The 24,213-nt window shown below is 40.2% G+C and overlaps 1 protein-coding gene and 1 non-coding gene across 2 annotated transcripts; both read right to left on the minus strand.

Moving 5' to 3' along the window:
• Positions 1-20,901: 20,901 nt before the first annotated feature.
• On the minus strand, positions 20,902-20,974 carry TRNAW-CCA (transfer RNA tryptophan (anticodon CCA)). The gene has a single exon. It is a non-coding gene; the product is annotated as a tRNA-Trp (tRNA).
• A 1,302-nt stretch (positions 20,975-22,276) lies between these two features.
• Positions 22,277-23,987, minus strand: CXCL10 (C-X-C motif chemokine ligand 10). The gene is made up of 4 exons (XM_060092920.1): positions 23,927-23,987; positions 23,292-23,418; positions 22,972-23,061; positions 22,277-22,310 (listed from the first exon to the last, which is right to left on the minus strand). The coding sequence occupies exons 1-4, from the start codon at positions 23,985-23,987 to the stop codon at positions 22,277-22,279; spliced, it is 312 nt and encodes a 103-aa protein (XP_059948903.1).
• Between the last annotated feature and the right edge of the window lie 226 nt (positions 23,988-24,213).

The following is a 24,213-nucleotide window of genomic DNA, read 5'->3' on the forward strand; positions in this document are numbered from 1 at the left end:
GGAATTTCTGCATGCTTTATATCTTTCCATTTCACAATAATGGGTAGTTTATCATAAGAGATGTGAAACCATCATCACTGGCAGTCTTTAGCACACTCACAGCTGCTCACCTTGATGAAGAATAAGTTATATAATGAATATAATAACATCATACAAGAAGGGCTGGAGATGTGGTTTCCAGTTGGGAAATATTAAAGTCCAGATAAGTAAAACACTATTCAAATTTTCTTACTATTTGTAGAATATCTTTATGTATAATATATGGCCACATTTATTTTTTCTTATATTGCTTACCCAACAATCTTAAACAATCAAAATACATTTAAAGGCATCTTAATTAATTCAGGGACTAGGTCATTTTCTACTGTGGTAGGCTCTTTTTGTTTTTTATGTCATTGCTGCTACAGATTATTATTTTTTTAAATAGATAGAATAATGGATCAGTTGAAAATAGACAATGGGTACTACATCAAACTTAAAAACTTCTGTGTATCAAAGAAAACAATCAACAGAGTGAAAAAGCAACCTATGGAATGGGAGCAAATAATTGCAAAACATATATCTGATAAGGAGTTAATATTATATGGAACTTCTACAACAAAATCCAAATAACCTGATTAAAAAATGGGCAGACTCGAATACATATTCCTCTAAAGAAGATATACAAATGGGCAATAAGCACATGAAAAAGGTTCAACGTCACTAATTGTTAGGGAAATGCAAATCAAAACCACAATGAGTTATTGCTGCGGACCAGCCGGAAGAAGACCAAACCGATCAGAGCCAGAAGGGAAGGGGTAAGGAACTGAAATAGCATTGATGAATGGGGTCAGAAGGACCAAGACAACTGCTGGTTGCAAGGCAAATTTTATTGCGCTACAGTTGCAGATTATATAGACTAGAAAAGGGAAGGTTGCCAGACGGTGGTTTACATTATCTGAAGACTGCCTCGGCTCAAGGTTAACTTCCCTGGGAGAAAACCCATAAACCCAGAATCATCAAAAATAACCTGCACGTGCAGGGGGGAGACAGCTTTGCTTGTCTCATTTTACATTCTTTCTGATCTCTGGGCCCTGGTAATTTATCTCCCATGGAATGGAACAAGGAGGGGAACAAGTAGGGACAGTCCCTTCGAGCAGTGGCGGCATGCCTGGCACGTCCGCAGCCTGCTCTCATGGCTGACTGCTTCCCACAAGTTATCACCTCATACACACCAGGATGCCACTATCAAAAAACAGAAAATAACAAGTGTTGGCGAGGATGTGGAAAAGTTGGAACCCTTGTGCACTGTTGGTGGGAATGTAAAATGATGCAGCCATTATGGAAAACAATATAGAGGTTCCTTAAAAAATTAGAGGCTTCTCAAAAATTAAAAATAGAATTACCATATGATCCAACAATCCCACTTCTGGGAATATGTTCAAAAGAATTCAAAGCAGGATCTCAAAGAGATATTTGCACACCCATGCTCATCGCAGCATTATTCACAATAGCTAAGAAATGAAGCAACCCAAATGTCCATTGACAGATGAATGGATAAAGAAAACGTTGTATATACATGCAATGTAATATTATGCAGCCTAAAAAAGAAGGAAATCTTGTCACATGCTACAACATGGATGAACCTTGAGAATATTAAGCTCAGCAAAATAAACCAGTCACAAAAGAACAAATAGTCATAGGAAGTATCTAAAGTCAAATCTTAGAAACAGAAAGTAGAAAGGTGGGTGTCAAGGGCTGGGGGAAAGGGTGAGATGAAATTAATCTTTAGTGGGTTTAGGGTTTCAGTGTTGCAAGATGAAAAAGTTCTAGAGATCTGTTGTACAATAACGTGAATATACTTAACACTACTGAACTGCATATTTAGAAATGGTTCAGATGGTAAATTTGATGCTACATGTTTTTTACCACAATAAAATAAAATAAGAGTAAGGGATCAGTTGCATGTAATGAAAATCCAAATTAATAGTGGCTAACTAGATAAAAGTGTGTTTCCCCAAACAGAGGCAGGTGACTAGGGCTTGTACCGTGGTTCTGAGGTCTCCATGAGGTCTCCCGGGCTCCTTCTATCTTGTTGCTTTATCACCATCTCTACATTCCTGCCCTCATGCAAGTGGCCAACGGGGGCTTGCCACCATGTCCACTTTCAAAGTACAGCTTGGTGGGAAGGCAGAAAAAGGGCATGCCTCTCATTTCTTCACATCACTTAACCATACCCTGGACAAGAATTTATTCACATGGCCACAGCTAGCTGCAGGGAAAGTTAAGAAATGTGATCTTTATTCTGGTTGATCCACTAAAATTTGAGGGTTCCATTACTGTAGAACAGTGTTTCTCAACCTTTTTTTTTTCATAATTGCTTCTCCTGAGATAAACTAGATCAAATTTAAATTAACATAAATCTAAATTTAATTTAATTTCTTCCTAAAGAGAAAAATTAAATATTAAGAAATAAAATTTTGTTGGGTAGGGTTGAACTTTGGTGGACCATAAGTCATTGTAATATCTAAGATTTTTTAGCCCCCCAAGGAACCAATTTTCTGTCTCCTTGAGGGCAATCCTTCCTCCCCCGCATTGAGAATGCACGCCGTAGAGTAGGAGGGGAACAGATACTAGCATTTTCTGTTACACAATGAACATTTTTGGACTGGTTTCTAGATGGATTATTATGCTTAAATACAATATTAAGAATTCTTTTTGAAGAAAACTTGTGGTGATCTTTGACACAGCTTATTCATTTGGTTATGTTTAATTTTTGGTAATGACTGTGACCATGGGTAGGGTGGAGCTGGGTTCAGGTCCCAGCCTTGCTACTTAACATCTGTGTGCCAAATACTTAACTTCTATGAGCCTCAGTTCCCTCAGCTGAGAAAACTATTACTAACCTCACAGGTTGGTGAAATTAATGGTAACAAGGAATTTCAACTGCAAAACACCATAGAGCTAGTGACCATTTTTTCTAGCAAAGGAAGTTAGATGGAACCTTCTTAGGATAAAGAACAAGGCCTAGAATGGTCTGCCCGTGCCCACCTTTCAAGTCTCTTCTTGCATAACTCTCTGCTTTCCCTCCTTCAGTTCCTCAGAGGGGCAATGCTTCTTCCCATCACACTCTTTTTGCTCATGCTGTTCCCTGCCTGGAATGCTGTGCCTAATCTGCCTCCCTATCCTACTGCTTAGTAATTTACCCACCTTAAGATTTCCAGGTTAGCATTTCCCCTGCGGAGCCTTCCCTGATCCCCAGACTTGGTCAGGTCCCCCACCATGTGATTTCACGGCACTATGCGCCTCTCCTCATTCAAAGGACATGCAAGGCAATGTTACGTTATCTGCTATCTTACGGTGAACATCTCCTTCCACCACTAGAACAGGGAAGGCTTGTGAAGGTCCACGCCGGCGCGCAGTGCCGAGCGCAGTTCCTGGCACTCAGTAGGCGCACAGTTAACACGTGCGCAGGGAAACAGTGAGGGAAGCGAGGCCCCCGGCCTGGCTCCGCACTGCGCTTGCGAGGCGCTTCCGGGCTCAGCAGGGGTAAGCACACGGCTCATGCCCAGCCAGTCAGTTTATAGAACCTTAGGTGGGGAAGCTGCCGTCGCAGCCGGAGCATCTTGCTCCGCTGGTGGCCCTGCTGGTGTTTCCGCTCCCTGCGCCGCTCCCACCGTGAAGCACGTCGAGAAGAAAGGTAGTGGGTGTGCGCCTCGGGATCTCTCCCTTCTGCCTTCTGCGTGTCCCCTCGACCCTCACCTCCCAACCCGAGGGGGTGGCGCTTCCCCGAAGGACGCCGGGAGCGGGGTCCGGTTTGCAGCTTCCACGCGAGGCTTGGGCTGAGGCCGGCGGGGCTCTTGGCCTCGGAGGGGCCCGGTCATTGCGGCGGAGGCCGCCGGGCCAGGTCTAGGAGGGTCGTTCGGCCTTGGGTCGCGGTGACTGGGACGGAAGTCTACCGAACGAGAGGAGGAGGTGCTGGGGTCATTTAGGAGTCACTCGAGGACCCGTCTTATTTTTTTTATCCGGAGGTGGCGAACTTTCTCCGGTTGCCTGCAGGACGGAGGCCCCGCCGAGTGGTCGGGCTGCTCCTCATGCGGCGGCGCGGAGCAGGTTTGGCCCTTGGGCCTGAAGGCTGGAGCCGCCGCCCTCAGATGAGGCGCGTTCCTCGCTTGTTTCCCAGGCCTCCTATTGGAAATTGTCCAGACAAGGCTGAGAGAAAACACGTTTACGACTGAAAACCCCACCGAAGGGGCGTTTATGACTAGATGGGGCATTTAGGGGAAACAGAAACCTGGGGAGAGGACTCTGCGGGCAGTTCTCACAGCCCGGGGAAGGAAGCCAAGGATTAGAAGCCCCGCGAAACTAACAGATAATTGCCAGTTTCCCTTTGGATGGAGTTTTAACCTCATTTGCCTCCTGTCCCCGAGGCACTAAATGCTGATGTCACCCTGCCGGGCAGAGCAGGGTTCTGTTTTCACATGCGCTTGCCCGCCTCCCTCCTTCGTCTGTTTGGTTATGGGGCCAGTGCTGTCTGTTTGATTATATACACAGCCTGACCCTGCTGCGGTGAAAATCTGAGTCTTCCCTTTTACTTTGAAAGGGGAAGTTAATTTCTCTCATAGTGAAACCCCCAGGCCTGTTTGAATTTCTTGCCGCGTGGACTTCCCCTCCTCTCAGCAGCTATTGCTAGTATTAAAGGATGCTGACTTGAAAAGACCTTATTTCTTGAAAGCCTCAGAAGCCCCTACTTAGCATTCTGATTTTTCTTCTTTGCTCTTTTCTCCCCATGCAGGGAGTCATTCCTTCCTTCCAAAGTATTACAGTATGGGAAGTTGCCTAGAAGCACATCATAGCTGGAGGGGGGTGAGGGGTGGAGTGGGGTTCATGTCCTGTCTGTGTCTCAGGTAACGAAGAGAAAAGAGCAAGTTCTTCCTTTACTGATCTTAATATCTGGCCTCCTGGTTTATAATTTTTTATCTAAAGTTTATGGAGTGGATAAAATATGTGAAGAAACTGTCCTGAGAGGGAATGTCAGTACATCATTTAAAGGACAGCTGCAGCTGAATGCTGGCAGTAACACATTTTTGCTCTATGACTTTTGGCAAGTCAGCTTATAGTCTGATAAAATGTAACCATAGTTATTAAGAAGCTGCTGCCTAACTTGAAAAGAAGTTATCCTGAAAAGGAAGAACATATTTTTGTTTAACATATCCACGTTAAAGCGATTTACGTTCAGATTGCTTATCTAAGTAACTTTAAGTAACTTTACAAGGAAAAAAATCCATGTTCTTGAAACCCTCCATTTACTGTTTATCATTATTTCATTCATCAGGCTTTTATTATCGTTCTAGGACACAAATATGAACAATCATCAGTCTCTGCCCTCAAAGAGCTCATAGTTGAGTGAAAGAGAGCAGCATGTAAATTAGCAATTACTGTAGAAGAAGTGGTATGATAAAGGATTGTACACAATGATTGGAGGTGCAGGAAAGGTCACAACTTTGGCTCATGGCCTCAAACACAGTTTGAGTTAGTTCTGGAAGGAGATTTGGTTGGAATTAGTTACTAGGGGAAGGTGGGCGGCAGGGAAGCATTCTGAGCAGGAGGCATGAAAAAGTGTGCTGCTAAGTTTTAGAAACTGCAAAAACTGCAAGAACTTTGGTAAGGGCGAAGGGTAGAGTGATAATGGGGGAGTGGTGAGAAATGAGGCTAGAAATGTAGCAGGATCCAGAGGATGAAGGGCCTTGTAAATCCCTGTGTGGTGAGGAGACATTGAAGGATTTTACCCAAGGAAGTGACATGAGAACATTCACAAACACATACCCACACATATATACCTGTATCTAATCTGACTCTTGTCACTAAAAAATATCATTTAATTTATCTTATTTTACATAAACATTTCCCGGTATCTGTGTAGTTTATACATTTTAAAAATGGTTCTTGGTATTTGTAGTCTGTTTTTCCTCAGTGCTGGGCATTGTAGTTGTTTCCCTTGGTTCAGTAGTACAACAAGTACTCTTATTTTTTTAGAGATTTTACTTTCTTGGGATATTTTCCTTCTTTGGAAGTTTAGAGACAGAGGTTAAAAACATTTTTATCTCTTTTGTAACATTTTAACAGTTCCCTTGTCAGAAAGATTGGACTAATTTTGTAATGCCTTCATCAGTATATAGATATACCAGTTTCCCAATTCTCTTGTCATTTGTATTTACTTTCATTCATTTAATATGTGAAACTGGACGCCTGAGATCAGTACTTATTTCAGTTTTTTTACTTATTGACAGTGTGTGTTGGCTTAATATCTCCATCTTCAACCTTTTCAGGATGACTTGTCAAGTGGAGTCAGGGTGTTGACTTTATAAATCCATGTCATTTCTTTACAGATTTTGAATAGGAAGATTTAATCCATTTTCAGTTAAAATACCTGCTTTTTCTATTTTGTTGCCTTCATTTCTTGCATGTTTCTTACACCATTTTTTGAAGTATAACACGTTATATGTGCTGAATAGTGTCGCCCCAAATTCATATGTTGAAATTCTAACTGCCAGTACCTCAGAATGTGACTTTACTTAAAGATAGGATTTTTTTTTTTTTTTGCGGTACGCGGGCCTATCACCATTGTGGCCTCTCCCGTTGTGGAGCACAGGCTCCAGACGCGCAGGCTTAGCGGCCATGGCTCACGGGCCCAGCTGCTCCGCGGCATGTGGGATCTTCCCGGACCGGGGCACGAACCCGTGTCCCCTGCATCGGCAGGCGGACTCTCAACCACTGCGCCACCAGGGAAGCCCTATGTGGGCTTTTCTTAATAAAATACCATTGATAAGATGAGAAGTCCTATTATCTACACAATTTAGAGTGGCACATTTATGATTTAGTCTTAATTTTATCCCTATTCCATTTAGTCAAAATGTGACTTTGATCTCTGTTCATCTCACATGATTGCAAGAATATAAGCATTCTTTAATTTTATCTTGAAAAAAGTTAATTTGTATCTCTGTAGGGTTTTAGTGATATTTATATATTCCTTTGAATTTAATACATTGTATTTCTACTAACTATATCTAAGATGTTTATCACTTCCAACATAATAGATTTCTTTATTGATCAGCATTACTTAAAATACCACTTATTTAAATATTAGTGCTTCCTACCTTTGGTTGCTGGTGACATTTTCTTTATATATGTGCTTTGTTTCCTGTAGATTATAATAATTTTAAGGTGAGGTACCATGTTGTCTTTGTTTGCCTCATTGGATCTTGAAGGTAGTAGGTGCACAGTAAGTATTCACTAAGTTGAATTTGATTGAATTGAGAATCCTCCAAGAATCTTTCCCTTTAATCTCATATAATAATTTGAAGGAGGTCTTTAATTTCTTTTTTTAATAATTTATTCCAGACTTAGATTCCTCTTTTTCTTTTTAATGAATTTATTTATTTTTATTTATTTATTTTTGGCTGCATTGGGTCTTTGTTGCTGCACACAGGCTTTCTCTAGTTGCAGTGAGTGGGGGTTACTCTTTGTTGTGGTGTGTGGGCTCATTGTGGTGGCTTCTCCTGTTGCACAGCATGGACTCTAGGTGCATGGGCTTCAGTAGTTGTGGTATGCGGGCTCAGTAGTTGTGGCTCGTGGGCTCTAGAGCGCAGGCTCAGTAGTTGCGGTGCACAGGCTTAGTTGCTCCACGGCTGTGGGATCTTCCCAGACCAGGGCTTGAACCTGTGTTGACTGCATTGGCAGGCAGATTCTTAACCACTGTGCCACCGGGGAAGTCCCAGGTCTTTAATTTCTAACAACAGAGCAAGTTTGTGCCCTCAGTGGTTCTAGAAGTAAAAAAAAATAAAAGAAAAAGGGTGGTATTATGGTTAATAAAATAGTTCAGATAGTCTTGAAATTCTAGGAATACCTTGGAAATAATGACTATTAATATCTCCTTTAGGGCCCAGCTCTTGAAGTCAGCTCAGGTTTCTTAAATAAATCCCCAAGGTAGCCCAAGATTTCCAGTGTCATTTGCATGTAAGTTTACCCAGACATGACGTGCGTATACTGATGTCCCTATGGCCTGAAGTGAATGCTCTGCAAACTGATATGGTCTGTTCAAGGTCTGTGATGAATTAGGACAGACTCATGGTTTTTAGCCATTTGGAGATTACAGAGCTCTATGAGAATCTGGTAAAGGCTACAGATATGTGCACATTTGTACAATTTGCTTATAATTTTAGGGAATTGTTGATCCCTGAAAATCACACAGACCAAGGTAAAAGTGTTCTGTTCTGGGAATGATGGCATTGCAAAGACTCTGTAACTCTCCTTAAGGTCAGATTGATGTTAAACTTTTTTCAGTTTCTCCTTCTTTTTTTCTCCTCTTTTCCCATTCTAAAGTTAACTGAGGGAGTTTCTCTCTTGCATCTGAGCCTAGGAAATGAGATGGCCATGTTATTCTGGCTCCAGTTAGATTTGAGTGTCCTGGGAAAATGTTGCATAATATGTAAACAACATGCTTGTCTGTATCACAAGGAAAATAAAACAAGTTATTTTTTATTTTGAAAGAAGTATCTCTCAGAATGAAACCCTGAGGGGCATGGATTTCCCCTTCTCTTAATAGCTATTGCTGCTATTAAAGCATTAGACTTAGTTTTAAAGCACTTTTATTTTTGAAAGTTATATAAACTCCTGCTTAAAACCTTAATTCCATTCCCAATAGGGACCTCTTGTCATCTAGTAAACAGTTTGCCAGTACACATATTGTATATTTTAATGGGAGAAGGTCACCATTCCTTCTGTGTCTATCTGATGATTCAAAAAAACTAGTAAGCTTCTCTTTATTTCCAAGTTTGGAAGGTTGTCCTGTCCTTGGAGGGAACACTGATTTCCAAAGGATTCTAGCTATGGCAAATGTCAGTAACTCATTTATTCATTTGGTTAACAAGTATTTATTGAGCATGACTGTGGGTCCAGTACTCTTGTAGATACCAAGGATACAGTGGTAAGTTAGGCAGGTATAGTCCCTGCTCTTATACAACTTTGTGGGGATAGAGAATAAACAGATAATTAAATATATACAGTTGACCCTTGAACAACATAGGCTTGAACTGCATGAGCCCACTTATAAGCAGATTTTTTTCAGTAAAACTACAGTATTATGCTGATCCGTGGTTGGTTGAAACCAGAGATGTGGAGCTGCGGGTACAGAGGAACCTCGGAACTGGAGGGCCAACTAGAAAATTATACTTGGATTTTTGTCTGCCTGGGGGGAGATCGGCATGCCTAACTCCTGCAATGTTCAAGGGTCAACTGTATTTACATGTAGTGATAAAGGCTATAAAGGAGGGTAACGAGATAGAGAGTGATAGAAATGGTGCTATTTTCAATAGATTGGTGAGGAAAGCCTCTGAGAAGGTGATATTTGAGCAGAGATAAGGAATAAAGAAAGCTTTGGAAGTGATGAGTATATGTTTGCTGTACTTGAGAAGCAGTAGGAGGCCAGTATGGAGGGAGTAGAAAGGCAGGGGTGGGGAGTGGTAGGAATGAGGTGGGAGATTTATGTAGAGCCTTACAGACTATGATGGATTTTGGATTTCATGTGAAGTGTGGTGGAATTCTATTGGAAGGATAAAACCAGGGGAGAAACATAATCTTATTTATGTTTCATAAATATTGCAATTACTGTTGTATAGTGAATAAACTGTAGCAGGCAAGAGGGTAAACAGGGAGACTGACGACATACACATTATTATCTGGTGACCTGAAATACATTCACTAATAGTTCAATGATTTACAACACAAGGTATTAAGTTCTAGCCTAGCATGGAGAAGTTCTGGTATGTATATGACTGTTTTCAATTCAGATCTTTCTTCAGAGATGATTAGTTTTATGAAGATCACTGAGAACATAAATCCTAGCCCTTTAAGCTTGACACTTAAAATTCAGTGTCTTTGAAAATTGCTTAAATTTTTTTCTTCTAATTAAAAACAGTAAAAGTATTCTGTTTAGAAAACTTAGAAAATAGAATCAAAAAGAAATAAAATCATATATAATCCTATCACACAGAAATAGTATTTAAATTAACTCTTGACAGTTATTTCTCTTAGCAACATTTCTGGAAGATTTCTATTTCTACTTCACTTTTATTTGAGAAAACAGAGGCCCACACAAGCCTTAATGACTTATTAAGTATTGTATTCTTACTGCTCTATTGAGGTTCTCAGCAAGCCTCTGAATGGAGGAAGAACAGTGTTAGTCAGTTATCAACGTCTAGATATGGGACAGTGAATTAACTATGTATGGTCTGACAAAGAAAATTGAGAGATAAAATTACAATCATTTTTCTCTTTCCCATTTCCCCTTCCTTGTAAGAGGCCAATGTTCCTAAACCAGGTTGCAACATATTGATCACTGTGGGCCATTTATTTCCCCAGAAAAAGAGGTTCTCCCACTGAGATTTACAACATGACCGTAATACAGTAGATATGTCCCTTTTGTTCACTGTTACATCAAATTTTATTTGTGTACATCAAACAGAGAGCTTTTTGCTCAGAAAAGACCTTCTTCTTCACCTCTTATCTAACTTCCTTAGGAATAGAGACTTTTATTTTTTTAAATATCTGCCTAGACTTCTCTTTCTGAACTAGATTTCTGATGAGCCTTGTTTTCTGGCTTATATTATAATTTTTAAAAATCTCATTAAAATTTTTTTTTCTATTTGTGGAGGAGACAAGTACACTTTCCCTTCCAAGTTTATATCCCTCCTGGCAATTAAGTAAGGCAATACCTTGTTCTGGACAAGGCAGTGTAGACTATAGTATTTAAGAGCCAGTATGCCACTTCCATCCTTCTCTTCCTGACATGACAACCCTTGATTGAGATAGAGGGAGACTATATTCTTGAGTTAGCATAGAGGCCCTGCCAACCTGCATGGAACTTTGAGTGAGCAAGAAATAAACTTTCATTGTGTTAGGTCTTTAATATTTTGAGAACTTTGTTACCACAGCATAGTCTAGCAATATTGTACATTTTGGTGGGTATGTTTTATAATATGTGTACAGCTTATAAATAGTAATGATGGTGATGGCATACTAAGAATAGAAAGGCTCTCATGATCTAATTCCTGTCTGTCTCTCCAATGTCATTTCCCACAATATCCATACCTCTAACTTTAAGCTTACATTCCTCCAGATTGAATATGCTGATTCACACCTGTGTCTTTGTACATGCTCTTTCCTCTACTAGAATTCACTTTTATCCTTCTACCTATCAGATATATATGCGTCTTTCAAATTCCAGATTTGCCATCACTTTCCCAGGAAAGGCTTCCCTGATTTTCTGTGCTTTCTTTGTACATTTGGAAGTTTTTCAGTCCATGGAGTTTTTTCAGTTCAAATTTATTTACCTTTGTCTTTGTCATTAATAGTAAATTATAAACTCATAGTGTAGTAATTTCTTTTAACCTGGTATATAATGAGGATAAATAAATGTTTGTTAAATGAATGCCCTGCTTTTGAACAGAGAGCAATTTAAATCTCTATTGGTTAATGCCTCCTGAAAATTAGTTCACAGTCAGTTGAGAATAAGAGAGGGAACTTTTGTATAGATTCATGGGGTCAGAAAGAAAAAGAAAATGAGAGGGCAGGAAGGAGAAATTCTGCCACTTCAGTTTTGCTGTAATCCAGTTAAGGTTTTCATAGTAATGGTCATATACTGTATTCCTTTGTTACATGCCAGAATGTGTTACTATTCGCGCTTTCTCTCTCTTTTTTGACATTGCATTAGATTTTTATTTATTTTTTTTTCAGTTTCCCCTATTGAGGTATAATTGACATATAATATTAGCTTCAGATTTAGAACCTAATGATTCAGTATTTGTGTATATTGTGAAATGATCACCACAGTAAGTCTAGTTAACATCTGTCACATAGTTACAGTTTTTTCCTTGTGATGAGAACTTTTAAGATTTACTCTCTGAGCAAGTTTCCAATGTGCAGTACAGCATTATTAACTATAGTCACCATGCTGCACATCACATCCCCAGTGATAGCTCTCTTATCCTTTCATTTTTGCTGGGTGAAGTTGTTTGACATACATGAAGACATCTCACAGTTGGTAACATTCTGGAGTTTTTTGTTTCTTTGCTAGTTTGTTTTGCCTTTTTAATGTAAAATAGAGCATGTGTTTAAAAATTAAAAGTGTATAGGTAAAGATTAAAGAACAAATTCTTATGTACCCACTATCTAGGTAAAAAATAGAACTTTACTGTAGTCCAGAAGCCCCTTATGTGCTCTTCCCTGATTACATATCCTTCTCACCTCCTGAAATAATCACCATCCTGAACTTTATCATTCCTTCTGTTTTTTGTTTTTATCAGATGTGTCTTTACTGCTAAATAACATTTGACCCTTGAACAAAGTAGGGATTGGGGTACTGACCTCTCCCCCTAAGTCAAAAATCCATGTATAACTTTACAGTCAGCTCTCCATATCTGTGGTTCTACATCTGTGGGTTCAGCCAACTGGAGATCGTGTGGTACTATAGTATGTATTGAAAAAAATCCCCATGTAAGTGGACCCACATAATTCAAACTTGTGTGTTCAAGGGTCTTTGTACGATGTTAACTTTGCCTATTTTATTTTTTTTTTTATTTTTTTTTATTTTTATTTTTTTTTTTATTTTTTTTTATTTTTTTGCTGTACGCGGGCCTCTCACTGCTGTGGCCCCTCCCGTTGCGGAGCACAGGCTCCGGACACACAGGCTCCGCGGCCATGGCTCGCGGGCCCAGCCGCTCCGCGGCATGTGGGATCCTCCGGGATCGGGGCACGAACCCGTGTCCCCTGCATCGGCAGGCGGACTCTCAACCACTGCGCCACCAGGGAGGCCCAACTTTGCCTATTTTAAAACTTTATAGTAAATGGAATCATGCTGCATGCACTTTTCTGTGACATGCTTCTTTTGTGCAAAATTATTTTTGAAATTCATCCATGTTGATGTATATAGTTGTACTTCATTTATTTCCATGCTGTATAATATTCCATTGAATTAAAATACCCTAATTTACTTACCATTCTATTTATGAACATTTGGATTTATATCCAGAGTTTTACTACTATAAACAATGTTGCTATAACATTCTCTCATAAATATCCTATACAAGAATTTATCTGTGGTGTCTACATAGTAGTATAATTGCTAAGGCATAGAGTGTGCACATGTTAAATTGTATAAGATAATACCAGATGGGTTTTCAAGGTAGTTATAGCTATTTTCTCTTTCATCAGAAGTAGAGGTATCTCATTTTCTAGATACCTTCCTGACACTTGCTATTACCCAACTTAAAACATTTTTCTAGTCTGGTGGTATGAAATGGTATATTATAATGATTCCAAAGTACATGTTCCTCTGCGGTGGCTGGGGGGAAGCTTCGGAGCCACAGAGGAGAGCACAGCAACAGGGATGAGGAGGGCAAAGCGGGGAGATTCCTGCACAGAGGATAGCTGCTGACCAGCACTCACCAGCCGGAGAAGCTTGTCTGCTCACCCACTGGGGTGGGCGGGGGCTGGGAGCTGAGGCTCGGGCTTCTATCGGATCCCAGGGAGAGGACTGGGGTTGGTTGCGTGAACACAGCCTGAAGGGGGCTAGTGCACCACAGCTAGCCAGGAGGGAGTCCGGGAAAAAGTCTGGAGCTACCGAAGAGGCAAGAGACTTTTTCTTGCCTTTTTGTTTCCTGGTGCGCGAGCAGAGGGGATTAAGAGCGCTGCTTAAAGGAGCTCCAGAGATGGGCGGGAGCTGCGGCTATCAATGTGGACCCCAGAGACGGGCATGAGACGCTACTGCAGCCACCAAGAAGCCAGTGTGCAAGTGCAGGTCACTGTCCACACATCCCCTCCCGGGAGCCTGTGCAGCCCGCCATTGCCAGGGTCCCATGATCCAGGGACAACTTCCCCAGGAGGACGCATGGCACACCTCAGGCTGGTGCACCATCATGCCGGCCTCTGCCACTGCAGGCTCGCCTTGAATTCCGTACCCCTCCCTCCACCCAGCCTGAGTGAGCCAGAGCCCCCAAATCAGCTGCTCCTTTAACCCCGTCCTGTCTGAGGGAAGAACAGACACCCTCAGGCGACCTACATGCAGAGGCAGGTCCAAATCCAAAGCTGAACCCCAGGAGCTGTGCGAACAAAGAAGAGAAAGGAAAATCTATCCCAGCAGCCTCAGGAGCAGTGGATTAAATCTCCACAATCAACTTGATGTACCCTGCATCTGTGGAATACCTGAATAGACAGCGAATCATCCCAAATTGAGGAGGTGGACTTTGGGAGCAACTATATATATATATATTTTTCCCTCCTTTTTCTCTTTTTGTGAGTGTATATGCGTATGCTTCTGTGTGTGATTTTGTCTGCATAGTTTTGCTTTTACCATTTGTTGTAGGGTTCTGTCTGTCCATTTTTCTGTTTTGTTTTGTTTTGTTTTAGTATAGTTTTCAGCACTTGTTATCATTAGTGGATTTGTGTTTTGGTTTGGTTGTTCTTTCTTTCTTTTTACTTAAAAATTTTTTTTAATAATTATTTTTTGTTTTTTACTTTAATAACTTTTTTGTTTTATACTGTTTTCTCTTTTTCTTTCTTTCTTTCTTTTTTCCTCCCTTTTATTCTGTGCCATGTGGATGACAGGCTCTTGTTGCTCCAGCCAGGTGTCAGGCCTGTGCCTCTTAGGTGGGAGACCCAAGTTCAGGGCATTGGTCCATAAGAGACTTCCCAGCTCCACGTAATATCAAACAGCAAAAATCTCCTAGATATCTCCATCTCAAGGCCAAGACCCAGCTCCACTCAATGACCAGCAAGCTACAGTGCCAGACACCCTATGCCAAACAACTAGCAAGACAGGAACACAACTCAACCCATTAGCAGAGAGGCTGCCTAAAATCAAAATAAGGTCACAGACACCCCAAAAACCACCACCAGACGTGGGCCTGCCCACCAGAAAGACAAGATCCAGCCTCATCCACCAGAACACAGGCACTAGTCCCCTCCACCAGGAAGCCTATACAACCTACTGAACCAACCTTAGCCACTGGGGGCAGACACCAAAAAAAACGGGAACTACGAACTTGCAGCCTGAGAAAAGGAGACCCCAAACACAGTAAGTTAAGCAAAATGAGAAGACAAAGAAACAGCAGATGAATGAGCAAGGTAAAAACCCACCAGACCTAACAAATGAAGAGGAAATAGGCAGTCTACCTGAAAAAGAATTCAGAATAATGATAGTAGAGGTGATCCAAAATCTTGGAAATAGAATGGAGAAAATACAAGAAACGTTTAACAAGGACCTAGAAGAACAAAAGAGAAAACAAACAATGATGAACAACACAATAAATGAAATTAAAAATTCTCTAGAACAGATAAGTAGCAGCATAACTGAGGCAGAAGAACGGATAAATGACCTGGAAGATAAAATAGTGGAAATAACTACTTCAGAGCAGAATAAAGAAAAAAGAATGAAAAGAATTGAGGACAGTCTCAGAGACCTCTGGGACAACATTAAACGCACCAACATTCGAATTATAGGGGTCCCAGAAGAAGAAGAGAAAAAGAAACGGACTGAGAAAATATTTGAAATGATTATAGTTGAAAACTTCTCTAATATGGGAAAGGAAAAAGTTAATCAAGTCCAGGAAGCACAGAGAGTCCCATACAGGATAAATCCAAGGAGAAACACGCCAAGACACATATTAATCAAACTATCAAAAATTAAATAAAAGAAAAATATTAAAAGTAGCAAGGGTAAAACAACAAATAACACATAAGGGAATCCCCATAAGGTTAACAGCTGATCTTTCAGCAGAAACTCTGCAAGCCAGAAGGGAGTGGCAGGACATACTTAAAGTGATGAAAGGGAAAAACTTAAAACCAAGATTACTCTATCCAGCAAGGATCTCATTCAGATTTGACGGAGAAATTAAAATCTTTACAGACAAGCAAAAGCTAAGAGAATTCAGCACAACCAAACCAGTTTTACAACAAATGCTAAAGGAACTTTTCTAGGCAAGAAACACAAGAGAAGGAAAAGACCTACAATAACAAACCCAAAACAATTAAGAAAATGGGAATAGGAACATACATACTGATAGTTATCTTAAACGTAAATGGATTAAATGCTCCAAGCAAAAGACATTGAGTGGCTGAATGGATACAAAAACAAGACCCATATATATGCTGTCTACAAGAGACCCACTTCAGACCTAGGGACACATACAGACTGAAAGTGAGGGAATGGAAAAAGATATTCCATGCAAATGGAAATCAAAAGAAAGCTGAAGTAGCAATTCTCATATCAGACAAAATAGACTTTAAAACAGACTATTTCAAGAGACAAAGAAGGACACTACATAATGATCAAGGGATCAATCCAAGAAGAAGATATAATAATTGTAAATATTTATGCACCCAACATAGGAGCACCTCAATACATAAGGCAAATACTAACAGCCATAAAAGGGGAAATTGACAGTAACACAATCATAGTAGGGGACTTTAACACCTCACTTTCACCAATGGACAGATCATCCAAAATGAAAATAAGGAAACACAAGCTTTAAATGATACATTAAACAAGATGGACTTAATTGATATTTATAGGACATTCCATTGCAAAACAGCAGATTACACTTTCTTCTCAAGTGTGCATAGGACATTCTCCAGGATAGATCACATCTTGGGTCACAAATCAAGCCTCAGTAAATTTAAGAAAATTGAAATCATATCAAGCATCTTTTCTGACCACAACACTATGAGATTAGAAATGACTTACAGGGAAAAAAACGTAAAAAACAGAAATAGATGGAGGCTAAACAATACATTAATAAATAACCAAGAGATCACTGAAGAAATCAAAGAGGAAACCAAAAAATACCTAGAGACAAATGACAATGAAAACATGAGGATCCAAAATCTATGGGATGCAGCAAAAGCAGTTCTAAAAGGGAAGTTTATAGCTATACAAGCCTACCTCAAGAAACAAGAAAAATCTCACATAAACAATCTAACCTTACAGCTATAGGAACTACAGAAAGAACAAACAAAACCCAAAGTTAGCAGAAGGAAAGAAATCATAAAGATCAGAGCAGAAATAAATGAAATAGAAACAATAAAACAATAGTAAAGATCAATAAAATTAAAGCTGGTTCTTTGAGAAGATAAACAAAATTGATAAACCATTAGCCAGACTCATTGAGAAAAAGATGGAGAGGACTCAAATCAATAAAATCAGAAATGAAAAAGGAGAAGTTACAACAGACACCGCAGAAATACAAAGCATCCTAAGAGACTACTATAAGCAACTCTATGCCAGTAAAATGGACAACCTGGAAGAAATGGACAAATTCTTACAAAGGTATAACCTTCCATGACTGAACCAGGAAGAGATAGAAAATATGAACAGACCAATAAGAAGCACTGAAATTGAAAGTGTGATTAAAAATCTTCCAACAAACAAAAGTCCAGGACCAGGTGGCTTCAAAGGTGAATTCTGTCAAACATTTAGAGAAGAGCTAACACCCATCCTTCTCAAACTCTTCCAAAAAATTGCAGAAAAAGGAACACTCCCAAACTCATTGTATGAGGCCACCATCACCCTGATAACCAAAACCAGGCAAAGATACTACAAAAATAGAAAATTACAGACCAATATCACTCATGAATATAGATGCAAAAATCCTCAACAAAATACTAGCAAACAGAATCCAACAGCACATTAAAAGGATCATACACCATGATCGAGTGGGATTTATCCCAGGAATGCAAAGATTGTTCAATATATGTAAATCAATCAATGTGATAAACCATATTAACAAATAGAAGAATAAAAACCATATGATCATCTCAATAGATGCACAAAAAGCTTTTGACAAAATTCAACACCCATTTATGATAAAAACTCTCCAGAAAGTGGGCATAGAGTGAACCTACCTCAAGATAATAGAGGCCATATGCAACAAACCCACAGCAAACATCATTCTCAATGGTGAAAAACTGAAAGCATTTCCTCTAAGATCAGGAACAAGACAAGGATGTCCACTCTCACCACTATTATTCAACATAGTTTTGGAAGTCCTACCACAGCAATCAGAGAAGAAAAAGAAATAAAAGGAATACAAATTGGAAAAGAAGAAGTAAAGCTGTCACTGTTTGCAGATGATGTGATACTATACATTGAGAATCCTAAAGATGCCACCAGAAAACTACTAGAGCTAATCAATGAATTTGGTAAAGTTGCAGGATACAAAATTAATGCACAGAAACCTCTTGCATTCCTATACACTAATGATGAAAAATCTGAAAGTGAAATTAAGAAAACACTCCCATTTATCATTGCAACAAAAATAATAAAATACCTAGGAATAAACCTACCTAAGGAGACAAAAGACCTGTATGCAGAAAATTATAAGACATAGATGAAGAAATTAAAGATGATATGAACAGATGGATATATATACCATGTTCTTGGATTGGAAGAATCAACATTGTGAAAGTGACTCTACTACCCAAAGCAATCTACAGATTCAATGCAATCCCTATCAAACTACCACTGGCATTTTTCACAGAACTAGAACAAAAAATTTCACAATTTGTATTGAAACACAAAAGACCCCAAATAGCCAAAGCAATCTTGAGAAAGAAGAACAGAGCTGGAGGAATCAGGCTCCTGGACTTCAGACTATACTTCAAAGCTACAGTAATTAAGACACTATGGTACTGGCACAAAAACAGAAATATAGATCAATGGAACAGGATAGAAAGCCCAGAGATAAACCCACGCACATATGGTCACCTTATCTTTGATAAAGGAGGCAAGAGTATACAATGGAGAAAAGACAGCCTCTTCAATAAGTGGTGCTGGGAAAACTGGACAGCTACATGTAAAAGAATGAAATTAGAACCCTCCCTAACACCATACACAAAAATAAACTCCAAATGGATTAAAGACCTAAATGTAAGGCCAGAAACTATCAAACTCTTAGCGGAAAACATAGGCAGAACACTCTATGACATAAATCACAGCAAGATCCTTTTGGACCCACCTCCCAGAGAAATGGAAATAAAAACAAAAATAAACAAATGGTACCTAATGAAACTTAAAAGCTTTTGCACAGCAAAGGAAACCATAAACAAGACCAAAAGACAACCCTCAGAATGGGAGGAAATATTTGCAAATGAAGCAACTGACAAAGGATTAATCTCCAAAATTTACAAGCAGCTCATGCAGCTCAATATCAAAAAAGCAACCCAATCCAAAAATGGGCAGAAGACCTAAATAGACATTTCTCCAAAGAAGATATACAGATTGCCAACAAACACATGAAAGGGGGCTCAACATCATTAATCATTAGAGAGATGCAAATCAAAACTACAATGAGATATCATCTCACACCGGTCAGAATGGCCATCATCAAAAAATCTACAAACAGGGTTTCCCTGGTGGTGCAGTGGTTGGGAGTCTGCCTGCTGATGCAGGGGACGCGGGTTCGTGCCCCATTCCGGGAGGATCCCACATGCCGTGGAGCAGCTGGGCCCGTGAGCCACGGCCGCTGAGCCTGCGTGTCCGGAGCCTGTGCTCCACAGCAGGAGAGGCCACAACAGTGAGAGGCCCGCATACTGCAAAAAAAAAAAAAAAAAATCTACAAACGCTGGAGAGGGTGTGGAGAAAAGGGAACACTCTTGCACTGTTGGTGGGAATGTAAGTTGATACAGCCACTATGGAGAACAGTATGGAGGTTCCTTAAAAAACTAAAAATAGAACTACCATACGACCCAGCAATCCCACTACTGGGCATATACCCTGAGAAAACCATAATTCAAACAGCGTCACGTGGGCTTCCCTTGTGGCGCACTGGTTGAGAGTCTGCCTGCCGATGCAGGGGACACAGGTTCATGCCCCGGTCCAGGAAGATCCCACGTGCCACGGAGCGGCTAGGCCCGTGAGTCATGGCCGCTGAGCCTGTGCTCCGAAACGGGAGAGACCACAGCAGTGAGAAGCCCGCGTACCGCAAAGAAAAAAAAAAGCGTCATGTACCACAATGTTCATTGCAGCTCTATTTACAGTAGCCAGGACATGGAAGCAACCTAAGTGTCCATCGAAACATGAATGGATAAAGAAGATGTGGTACATATATACAATGGAATATTACACAGCCATAAAAAGAAACGAAATTAAGTATTTGTAGTGAGGTGGATGGACCTAGAGTCTGTCATACAGAGTGAAGTAAGTCAGAGAGAGAAAAACAAATATCATATGCTAACACATATATATGGAATCTAAAAAAAAAAAAGGTCGTGAAGAACCTAGGGGCAAGACAGGAAGAAAGACACAGAGCTACTAGAGAATGGAGTTGAGGACACTGGGAGGGGGAAGGGTAAGTTGGGACAAAGTGAGAGAGTGGTAGTGTATATATGGACATATATATACTACCAAATGTGAAATAGATAGCTAGTGGGAAGCAGTCACATAGCACAGGGAGATCAGCTCTGTGCTTTGTGACCAGCTAGAAGGGTGGGATAGGGAGGGTGGGAGGGAGGGAGATGCAAGAGGGAAGAGATATGGGGATATATGTGTACGTATAACTGATTCACTTTGTTATAAAGCAGAAACTAATACACCATTGTAAAGCAATTATACTCCAATAAAAACGTTAAAAAAAAAGAAAGTACATGTCCCTGATTACTAATGAAATTGAGCATGTTTTCATATGTCAAGGGCTTGTGTTTTCTTCTTTTGTGAAATTTCTATTCATTTGTTTCCTGTTTTTCAGCTAGCTATCTTTTCCTTTTTTATTCATAGGAGTTCTCTATATGTTTTATTTTTTTAAAATATTTTATTTATTTATTTATTTTGGCTGTGCTGGGTCTTGGTTGCCTCATGCGGCTTGTTGGATCTGCTTCCCTGACCAGGGATTGAACCTGGGCCCCCTGCATTGGAAGCGTGGCATCTTAACCGCTGGACCACCAGGGAAGTCCCCTCTATATGTTTTAGATACTAATAATTTGCCAACTAAATGCATTGCAAATACCTTCTTGATGACAAATTGGATATGAGGCAAGGGAGAAGAAGGAGTGTAGAATTACTCCTAGAATTCTCATTTGGGGAACTGAATGGATGATGGTGCTGTTAAACTAGTATATAGAATAGAGGAGGAGAAATAGATCTGGGGGAGGGAGGAATTAATTTAAGACATTTTGGAGTTTGATGTTTCCATGGGATGTTGAGTTGCAAATGTCTCATAGAAAGTTGGCTCTAACGATCTGAAGCTCAGGCCAAGGTCTGTTATGCCACATAAGTCCTGAAGGACTCCTGTATGATGGGCCTTCCAGGAGACTATAGTTGGAAGGAATATGGTAATTCTTAAACCCATTTGTCCTCTACCCATCCTTACTTCTTCTCTAGGCTATGGATTCTCCAATCTAAGCTTTTTATGAAATGAATGTCCCAAATGACCCACCAGACACTTCATCTTAGTTATAATTACTTTATTATGCTTTGGTCTCTAAACAGTTAAATAATCTTTCTTAATATTTCTAGGAGAGAACATTACTTTTATTTTGAAAAGCATTCAGCATATTTGTCTTACATAACATGCAGAACATGTATTTAAATTTAAAAATTTCTTCCATTGCAGTACTTAATTACACAAATTATTCCATAAACACTGAAAACAATATAAGAAACATATACATCTAAGAATTCTACTTTGTGTAGTCTTTGACTAAATAATACTGTTTTCATATACATTTCCAGATATTTCTAGCTGCTTCTGTGTATTTGGAATTATGTATATAACACCCAGAAGAATATGGGCCCCTTGGAGGGATGGCAGTAGAAGCCCATGGAGTAAAGGTCTTTCTTTAAAAGGCAGATTGTCTTGTTGCTTTGAATACCTTTTAGTTATTTGAGATTCTAAGATCCCTGATAAGCCCAGAGGGGGAAGACCCCTTCATAACCCCCTTTAGAAGATAGAAAAGGTGAGGAAGCTGTCAGTAGCAGGGCTAGGGCTTGGCACACTCATTAAGAATGTAGCGCCTCAGCATAGCTTATAGTCTAGTGCCAGGGCAGAGTTACTCCCAAACAGCTCAGGATGATGAGCCATCCACCGCCGTGCAGGAGCAGTAGCAGCAGCAGCTAATTTGGTGACTGTGGTTGGTCACCTTTTAGGAGAACTGCAATCCACGGACAATTAGGGCTTGACATATACTGTGTGTAGGGAAATGACGGCAGAGATAGCTTCTCTGTGGTCCATCCTTATCGGTAGTGCAGTGATTATGCCTCTTTCTTTGTTTGAGATCTTTTAGACCTGTAAGAAGAGAAGGAGAGTGTAAATGACTCTGACTTCAGTCTGAATTCTGCTTGGAACATGCTGAATTCATAGATAATCCTAAGTCTTCAGGTGAAGTGTGTGGTTAGCTTTCCTGATGCTACGCAATGATTGTGGGTTACACGGGATGCTTTTTTTTTTTTTTTTTTGCGGTACGCGGGCCTCTCACTGTTGTGGCCTCTCCTGCTGCGGAGCACAGCCTCCGGACGCGCAGGCTCAGCGGCCATGGCTCACGGGACCAGCCGCTCCGCGGCATGTGGGATCTTCCCGGACCGGGGCACGAACCCGTGTCCCCTGCATCGGCAGGCGGACTCTCAACCACTGCGCCACCAGGAAAGCCCCGGGATGCTTTTTTAAGGCCAAGAAAAGCTTGGGGTAAATTCGGCATCTTTGCTTGGATAGTTATAGCTCTGCTTTAAGGTTAAAGTGACCTATTGACACTTCTAGACAGTAATTAGGGTAACTTTTGATACCACACAAGATGACACCTCAGTATATAAATAGATGGAGGTAGTGGAAGCATGGTGGTACACCGTTTTAAGCCAAGAATTCCACAGGAAAGCCTTATGTAGATATTTCTAACTTCACAAGATCAACATTTCTTAAAGAGCAGTTCTTCTGCAAGCAGTAGCAAACCTACCTTTCCTTGCTAATTGCTTTCAGTAAATTCTTGATGGTCTTAGACTCCGGATTAAGACATCTTTTCTCCCTGTTCTTTTTCATTGTGGCACTATAGAAGTAAATAGGAGTGAAAATATTTAAAACAATATTGGGCCAATAAAACAGATGGAATATACAGTTTTAAAGTCAGACATTTAGGTTTCACTTTAGATGTTTCCCTTTGCTGTACAGAAGCCCTAGAATCATCACAAACCCTTTACTGATTTTTGTAATCATCATCATGTATTTAGTTGTATGATTACCACCAGGGAGGTGATCATTAGGTGGGATTTTACTCACATGATCTCAACACGTGGGCAAGATTGACTTGCAGGAATCACTTCAAGTTTTTCTAAGGACCTTGGATTAACAGGTCGATCACTGATCTCGATACACGTACAGCGTGTAGTCCTAGAGAGCGGTATTTCTGCAGGAAAAGAAACAGGTACAGCAGACGACGTTAGCGCAGTTTTCATTTTAGGCATTTAATGTGGATTGGGTAGTACTTAGCTGAACCTGGACCTCTGTGTAATCACATACTCAATTTGTGATCATATAGCTCTGTATGATTAATTAGTTGATTCTCTGAAGAATGGAATTGCAGCTTGTTGATTGTAAGATCATACCCTTGAGCCCAGGTCATATAGTTACTTAAGTTAACTAAGGAGATACCTGTCTCATCCTCTTTCTCCTCCTTCCCTCACACTTTCTGTCTTGTCCCTCTTCCTCTTCCACTCCCACCTTCCTCCTTCTCTCATTCTTTTATTCCACTTCTCTGACTATAAACTCTGACCAGAAGGAATCCCTGCTCATTTACCCTTCATTTAAAAGGCAGGCTGTAAAACTTTTGCAAATACATTATTTCTGCACTTAAAGAGTTTATACCCAGTCCTATTTCTGATCTTACAAATTAAATATCCCTGGATGTTCCTCACCTTGAGTTCCTCTTAGAGTCAGAAGGATAAGGCAGAAAATAAGAACGGCACTTTGGTTCATGGTGCTGCAACTGAAGGTTCTTCTGTAGTAGGCTCAGACTGCCTGAACAGTTGAGGAGCGTCTCTGAAAACGTCGGGCTAGGTTGCAGTATTTATTTGCAAAGGCACTTTCCCTCTCTAACTCTGATTGGATAACATTACAGTTGACTTGAGAAAACCTGTGTCTCTTCCTTGGGGAAGTCCCATGTTGCAGAACCAAAGATATTATTTGTATTTATTGTGGCTTC

This window comes from Mesoplodon densirostris, chromosome 1 (assembly GCF_025265405.1).
Source record: "Mesoplodon densirostris isolate mMesDen1 chromosome 1, mMesDen1 primary haplotype, whole genome shotgun sequence".
Classification (NCBI taxonomy): Eukaryota; Metazoa; Chordata; class Mammalia; order Artiodactyla; family Ziphiidae; genus Mesoplodon; species Mesoplodon densirostris.

Bases quoted from the DNA above. Each gene is read 5' to 3' on its own strand.
- CXCL10 (XM_060092920.1), bottom strand. From the start codon at position 23,987: ATGAACCAAAGTGCCGTTCTTATTTTCTGCCTTATCCTTCTGACTCTA. The intron at 23,419-23,926 runs GTGAGGAACATC...CTTTTCCTGCAG, and splicing joins GACTCTAAGAGGAACTCAAG to AAATACCGCTCTCTAGGACT. The intron at 22,311-22,971 runs GTAGGTTTGCTA...CTCTTCTTACAG, and splicing joins AAAGCAATTAGCAAGGAAAG to GTCTAAAAGATCTCAAACAA.